This window comes from Antrostomus carolinensis, unplaced genomic scaffold, assembly GCF_000700745.2.
Source record: "Antrostomus carolinensis isolate BGI_N321 unplaced genomic scaffold, ASM70074v2 scaffold49696, whole genome shotgun sequence".
NCBI lineage: Eukaryota > Metazoa > Chordata > Aves > Caprimulgiformes > Caprimulgidae > Antrostomus > Antrostomus carolinensis.
In genome coordinates this window covers 1,215-9,141 of record NW_010320849.1, presented here as the reverse complement: position 1 = coordinate 9,141, position 7,927 = coordinate 1,215, and the positions used below count along the sequence as shown (strand labels likewise).

Genomic DNA, 7,927 nt, shown 5'->3' with positions numbered 1-7,927 from the left:
GTCCTCAGAGTCTGGAAGCAGGAGCAGCACATGAGTCATTTGCCTTCCTGGGAGATCTACTGGACCAAACACCCACCAGCAACCCACATCCATCACCCCCAGCCCCTCAACCCCCACGCCAGCCTCTTCCCACTGTCTCCCACCCCACACAATGCAGGAAAGGAGACCAGGCATTGCCAGGCACCTCCTGCAAAACAAAATCCCCCTCGGATGCTCTGGGTATTCAGCAAGCTCCACAGGGCCACATGCAATTAGGATGGGGCTTTTTTGGGGCTTTGGATGTCTGGAAGATGCTGAGGTCCCCAGCCAGGAGGAGGCAGAGGAATCTCCTGAGGAAAGAGGCTCCTCCAGCCCCACCATCTGCCCAGGGATCCCACAGCAACGTAGAGATGGAGCAGGGGAAGCCACTCACCACGGATGTTCCCAAGGTAGAGACCTTTGACAACCTGGGAGGTGACAAAAAAGGAGAGAGATTTCAGATGACACCAGGCACAATGTGCATCCAACGTGGTGGGGGCACCAAGCTGCAGATGTGGTACCTGCAGGACAAGGGCATGTGGCACCAAACTCCCCAGGCAACAATAAACCAACCACCTAATCACAGGGCCACTAAATTGGGGAAGGGTTTAGAGGGGAAGGGTATGAGGAGAGGCTGAAGTCACTTGGATTGTTCAGCCTGGAGAAGAGGAGACTGAGAGGAGATCTCATGGGGGTCTAGAACTTCCTCCCAAGGGGAAGAGGAGGGGCAGGTGCTGATCTCTTCTCTCTGGCCACCAACGAATGCCAGGAGCAGAGGGAATGGCAGGAAGATGTGGCAGGGGAGGGTGAGGTTGGCCATGAGGAAAAGGTTCTTGAGGCACCCAGAGGGTGGTGGAGCACTGGAACAGGCTCCCCAGGGAGGTGCTGATGGCACCAAGCCTGACAAGATTCCAGCAGCATTTGGCCAAGGCCCTCAGGGACATGGTGTGAATGTTGGGATTGTCCTGTGCAGGGACAGGAGTTGGACTCCATGATCCTGGTGGGTCCCTTCCAACTCAAAACATTCTCTGATTCTATGATTCCCATCAATGAACCATCTTCATTAACGAACAGCAAAGGCTGAGCCCACCCAAACCACCAGCTCAAACCCCTCCAGGAGCGCAGAGCTCGGGAAAACTCAGCCCAGAAATGGAAGGGGGTTGAGGGTTGTGTTTGGTCCTGTTGCTATCAGAGGGGCTGGATCCCCTGAACAGCTCAACCCATCTCAGCCTCCTCCTTCAAGGTGGGGCTCCAGTGAGGACCCCCATCATCTCCTCAGCTCCTGGAGGTGGACCAGCCCCGCTGCAGCTCAGTTTTATTTTCCTATTTGATGCCAAACCTCCCTTGCAAATACCTTCAGAGGTTCCCTCTGCCAGCTGGGGACAGACGGGCAAAGGCACAGGCTATTTATGACAACTTGCTGGCCAGGATGTTGCAGTAAGTGCCGTCAAGTATGTAAATTTGATCTCCAACTTGCTGCTGAAGGAGAAAAAGGACCAGCTCGGAGTATTTATGGGATGTAAGAGCCCATCAGAGCAGTTTCCAGGGGCACAGAAAGGAAGAGCTGGTTCCCAGCTGGACTCGTTTGCACCCATCTGGCAGAAGACACGCAGTTTGAGAGGCTGCAGGAAGGGTTTTCAACAGCTCTGGGTCACATCTACCATTCAGCTGAACCCCAGCCTGCTCCTGGGGCACAAACACCTGGATTCAGCAAACATCTGTGCTCAGCACAGCAAAACTGTTCCCACCCAAGGGGGGGAAGCCAAACCCAGTGTCTCGTCAAGTTAAAGCTGGATCTTGCAACACAAATGTGACATGGACCAGTTAGAACGAGTCCAGAGGAGGCCACGAGGATGATGCGAGGGCTGGAGCAGCTCTGCTGTGAGGACAGGCTGAGAGAGTTGGGGCTGTTCAGCCTGGAGAAGAGAAGGCTCCAGGGAGATCTTATAGTACCTCCCAGTACCTGAAGGGGCTCCAGGAAGGCTGGGGAGGGACTTTGGCCAAGGGCAGGGAGTGACAGGACAAGGGGTGATGGCTTTAAACTGGAAGAGGGGAGATGGAGATGAGATGTGAGGAAGAAATTCTTTGGTGTGAGGGTGGTGAGACAGTGTCCCAGGTTGCCCAAGGAAGTTGTGGCTGCTCCTCCCTGGAAGTGTTGAAGGCCAGGTTGGATGAGGCTTTGAGCAACCTGGTCTAGTGGAAGGTGTCCCTGCTGCTGGCAGAGGGGTTGGGGCTGGATAAGCTTTAAGGTCCCTTCCAACCCAAACCAGTCTGGGGTTCTTTGATGATTCTATGAAATGTGTCTGCACCAGCCCAGCCCCTGGCAAAGGCAGCTCAGGCTCCCCAGGAGGGTTTGGTGGCACCAAAGAAGCTGCAAAAGCCACTTTGCAGGTCAGGCTGTGTCCGCAGGGGGTGAAACCCCCGTGTTAAATCACATCAGAGCCCTGCAGAGAGAGTTTGCCCTGATCTGGTCTCTTTGTTGTTGTCCCAGAGTCTAATTTTAAACCAGAGAACACTCATACCAAGTGGTTATTTCAGGATACGAGCAGAAATCCATCCCCCCTGCCAGCTCTGGAGTTCAGCTCAGCCACCAGCACCAATAAAACTCTCTTTTCCCCTTCACAGCATATGGCTGCCGGGCACAGACACATCCCAGGGGGTGGCAAGGGGGGGAAATTTCCCTTCAGGGACCCCTGTCAGCCCTGGGGACTATAATGCCACAGCCTTACCCCCCCAAGGGATGAGCATCTAAAGCCAGCTGTCACTTTTTTAACACCCACAGACACTCAGCTCATCACCTCGGATATAAACACAGGGATCATTCTTTCTTAATCCATTTTCTTAAGTGTTTGATGTTTCAAAGCAGCATGAGAAAGCAAACGGTTGTATTTAGGGCATCGTGGTGATCTGGGAACAAGCAGAAGGGTCCTACCCAAGGAGGACATGCTGGTCACCACCCCACTGTCCCCCCAGTACCTTGCTCATTCCACTCCCCATGGTTTTTTCCTCTCAGCAGGGTCAGGAATGAGGTGGCTTCTCAATATTCAAGATTATCTGCAAATAACCAGTCAAAAATCCCAGAGAGGATGGTGAGATCCAAGAGTGCAGCCCTCTGCCAAGAGGGGGAGGAAGGAAGAGTCCCAGCAAATTCAACTCACTTACCGGTGGCAGGTCCCTGCCGCTGCGCTGGTGGGTGAAGGAGACCCAGGAGAGCAGCTGGTGCTGGGCAGGGAAGGATGAAATGAGGATCCTGGGCTGTGGTGGGGCTCAGGTTTCCCTCCCTGGGGCTTTCACAGCCTTTGGGGGAGGGTGAAGAGGAAGATGACTGTGAGGAACGACTCCCTCGTCCCAGCAACACTCACTGGGCTTCATTCTGGGATGTGACGAGCTGGTACAAGCTCAGCAGGAGCTGTTCCTGTATCCTGTCCTCAGCAGGATTTCTCTCCCAGTTGTGTTATTCCTTCCCAGTCACAGGAACAAGAGAATTCAGAATAAGTCACCTCAAAAACCAGAGCGTGGCATGAGCAATGAGGAGCTCATGGAGCATTGAGAACAAACCCATCTTCCCCTCCCTCCAGGAAGGGAGATAAGAGGTGTGAAGCAGCACTGTGATTCCAGCACACGCTTCAAAACATCAATTTTCAAAGCAGATACACCAGCAGCTCACCAGCCCCATCCCAGTTCAGCACCACCAGCCTGCCAGGAGCACGAGCTCCACAGAGAGCAGAGAAAAATCAAACCATGAGTGTTGTGAAAACCCCGCAGCCATCACCAGTCTGCAATTCCATCACCCTTCCAACATCCTCCTCAGCACCCTGGAGACAAACAGTCCACCCAAGGGATCTTTCAGCAGCAGGAAAGGGAAGCTCATCACTTAAATCCCACCAAATTATCTCCCCTTAAAAACCTTCTCCAAATTTCTCTGGCCAGAAGGGAAAAGCTGGCCAGCCCCCAGACCTTCGAGCCATCACAAATGGCCAAGACTCCCCAGACTTTCCACCTCAGCTACTGGATTTAAAACCATGATAGTCCTGAAACAGGGAAAAAGAGCAAAACAAAAGTTGAAATTTGGTTTAGTTTGGGTCTTTGGAGGGGTGGTTTTAAACTAAAGGAAAATGTTTGCCTGCAGAAAGCCTGAGGGACACACCAGGAGATAGCTCAGAGGAGAGGAATTCAGCAGCTACAGGCAGAGCCAAGCGAAAGCACCGGCTTTGTTAGCTCACAGCCACAAACCACAACTTGTGCAGACCACTGCATTTATTAAAAGCTCAGAGATGCTCCTGTTCAGAGGAGATCACTGCAGCTGAGGGAGGGAAAGAAATGCTGCATTAAATGCAGCTGCAGTGATCTCCTCTGAACTGTCACCTCACACAACAGACAAGGTGTGAAACACACTTTGGAGTTTCACCTAAACCTGTTCTTGGCTGAAGCAGATCTGGTTCATCTCTCTCTCCCTTGCTGGAGTCTGCACAGGAGTCACAGGATTGCCTGGACTGGAAAAGCCCTTTAAGCTCATCGAGTCCAACCATGAACCCAACACTGACAAGTCCCCTATGACTAACCCATGTCCCTCAGCACTGTGTCTACACGACTCTTCAATCCCTCCAGGGATGGGGACTCCACCACTGCCCTGGGCAACCCCTTCCAATGCCTCAGAACCCTTTCAGCAAAGAAATTCTTCCTCACATCCCATCTCAACTGCCCTGGGCACAACTGGAGCCCATTTCCTCTTGTCCTGTCCCTTGGGCCTTGCTTGAACAGACCCACCCCCACCTCTCTGCACCCTCCTTGCAGGGAGCTGGATATCAGAGTGAGGTCTGCAGTGTGCTCAGGCTGCTGAGAACATGTTCCCTTCACCAGGAGGACAGACAGACGGAGCAGTGCTGATCCCCAGCACACAGCCTGGGTGGTTTGAGTCACCCCGCTGCCTTTTTGAGCACTGATGTGCTATTTTTGGCAGGGTTTTGGCACATTGAGCCTCCCCAGGGAGCTGGGATCTGCTTACCTTCCACGTAGCTCCGATCTCTGCGCTGCCAGTCGCGCCTCAGAAACACTCCCCTGAACTGATGAACGCTGTCATTACACCATCCATGACAAAACTACCTGGGAAAGCTCTGCCCCTCAATCTCCACTACAGATAAATCATCACAACAAACATATTTGAAGCCCAATAACAGGAAACTTTCAAGTTAACCAGACATTTATTAGCATCTATGTAGGTGGAGAAGTTGTTCCAGTACATGAGCAACGAGGTCACACACAGGTGATGGAATCATTTCATTTTCAAGCTGGGCAGGTTCCACTGAGTTGCTTCATTTCTTCCATTCATTCTTGTCAAAATCCCACTGGGAAGAGATCCCCTCCACAGGATTAATCCTCATGTCCAACATCCTCTTCGTCTGTGCCGACAGCCACTCGTCGGAGAAGGTGTGGGGAATAGGGCCGTACACTGTGATTCAACACAATTGATACAAGATGAGCAAGTTGGGAACCAAAGTTTCACTAATAAAAAGCTTTTCCCCCTCAAAGCCATCAGCACTGATCCCCTGCACACCATCCTCTGCCCAAACCTACGCTCCCTACAGCCAATTTGGGAAGCATTCAGCTCAGAGCAGATTCCTGCGTTGATTCGTTTCATCCATCAGTAAAGGTTTGTGCCAAGACAACATCCTTCTCCTCAACCTCCACCACGAGTAGGTGAAGCTTCAGGACAGGGAGCAGCTCAGGTAACTGTGAGCTCTGGGCTCCCTCTAGGTAGGATTGTTAGCTGGGAGGAAGCCAAACATGGTAGAAACCCAAATGTTTACTACTGAGGTGACAATAACCTTTGGAGGCAGCAGATTTCACAGAGAGGGGAAGCTCTGGGATCTGGGTCACCACCTTCCCTTTCCTCTCCTCCCACCAAAGCTCCTTCCCACCACCCTCAGCTTTTTATGAGTCAGCTTGCTGAGTACTGACACTCCAAATCCACTGATCTCCACGAAGTTAGGTTGCCCAAGGAGATTGTGGATGCCCCCTCCCTGGAAGTGTTCTCAGCCAGGCTGGATGAGGCTTTGAGCAACCTGGTCTAGTGGAAGGTGTCCCTGCTGCTGGCAGGGGGGTTGGGACTGGATGAGCTTTAAGGTCCCTTCCAACCCAAACCATTCTATGATTCATTCTATGATTCTATGAAATTACAACTCCAGCATTGAGTGTTCAGAGAGTAACACCCAGAAACTGCTCCCCAGAACGGCTGTTTTATCCCCCCCCCCCCCCCCGAGCAATTTATGGAGAATTCTCTAATTTCCCATCAAGTATTAATTAATGACCTTGCTCTTCATTTCAGAGTTAAGACTGCAGAGTATTTACTTACTATAATGCTTCTGCCAAATGAGGATGAGACCAGTTACACCGAGGAAGAACAACACTCCACCCAGGACGGTCTTCCATTCGTTTGTTCCCCTGTTCATTTCCGCGTAAGTCTCGTTAAATTTGATCCGATACACTGCAAAAAAAAATACATTAAAAAGCATTAAATCATTTCTTTGGCTTTTCCTGCATCTCACAGGCAACAAATTGTTCTCCAGAAAGAAGTGATCAAAACCTAAAGCTGAGTGAAAGGGAAAGGTGTGACAGAAGGAATGGTGCTCTCCTTCCTTCGCTCTGATTCCCGGTACAATTATCAACCACAAATAATTCCAATGGGAACATTTCCAGCCCAAAAGGCTTCACTCACTTTGGCTGCCAAAGCCCCTGAGATTTTAAAATTGAAAAAAAAAAAGCATTATTTGAAGAGTGCTTACAAATATTGGAGCAGTTCCCCCAAAGTTTGACACCTTTTCACCGTGACAGGGGTGGACAGGGCAGTGTTGGCAGATCAGCATCTCACCGACGTACCAGGACGGTGGTGGTGAGAAAAGATGATTCAGTTTTAATTGCAAGTCAAAACATCTGTTTTAATTACCTGAATTTTGGTAATGATAAGGTTGGTGGTCATTAATATTCAACTAAACAGGGGTTATTTGACTCAGCTGGAGTAATTGCTGTAATTAATTGCTTTAATTGTTGTATTACAATTGCGTGTTGTTATAACGAAGAGATTTTTTTCTGGCCTGTTAATAGCAGAATCCAGAATTATTATCAACAATTAAAATTAAAGAACTTTGACCTCAGGTAGAGAATAAACACCCCAGCAGTTGCTTCTCAGCTTTTTGAAGCAGCACCAAGGACACCAGGAACACAAACCACTGATCTCCACGTGCGTGTAGATCTCCACTGATCTCCTGGCTCAGGGCTCTGCTCACGGAGCCGTTGGGAAGAGCAGAGTTAAAGAGCTGCCCCTAAAAGTCATCACTAACAAACCCAGAACAGATTAATTGTGCTGCTGGCAGCTGTATCATCCCTTAAAAACCTCTGCCACCTACATTCAACTTTCTCATCCACGGACAGAGCAGTCCAAGATGCCTTTTCCTTCTCTTTCAGTGCCTTCTGCTGAGCAGAGAGATCCCTGACGAAGGCCACGTCGGGCAGGGGGAAATCACGACGGTCAACGTAAGCTGGGAGACTGAAATCCTCTGCTTTGACAACACCAGCTGCACCTGGGAACAGAAGAAACACCTATTTGAGCTTCTGATTCCTGCCCAAACATCTCTTACTGGTTACAATACAAAGAATCCAACAGCTCGGTGGAGGAGGTGATGACAGCTGAGGAATTTGGGAGGGAAAAAGGCTCCCAGGTGAAGGACTCACCAGGGAAAAGGCTGAGCAGGGAGTGGCTGCTGCTTGAAGAGCATAAGAATAAAGCACAAGGTGGATCTGCATGAAAGGAGAGCTCCAAAATGACTTTATTGATCATAGAATCATGGAATGGTTTGGATTGGAAGGGACTTTAAAGCTCATCCAGTCCCAACCCCCCTGCCAGCAGCAGGGA

At 50.5% G+C, this 7,927-nt stretch overlaps 1 protein-coding gene across 1 annotated transcript in view; it reads right to left on the bottom strand.

Moving 5' to 3' along the window:
- Positions 1-5,200: 5,200 nt before the first annotated feature.
- LOC104526277 (cytochrome c oxidase subunit 4 isoform 1, mitochondrial) overlaps positions 5,201-7,927 on the bottom strand; it is a 3,499-nt gene continuing 772 nt past the window's right edge. Inside the window, exons 2-4 of the mRNA XM_010169694.1 lie at positions 7,422-7,589; positions 6,371-6,502; positions 5,201-5,467 (exon numbers count right to left, since the gene is read on the bottom strand). Of these exons, the coding sequence (XP_010167996.1) occupies positions 5,331-5,467; positions 6,371-6,502; positions 7,422-7,589 (437 nt within the window). The 3' untranslated portion in view covers positions 5,201-5,330. The remainder of the gene's footprint in view (positions 5,468-6,370; positions 6,503-7,421; positions 7,590-7,927) is intronic.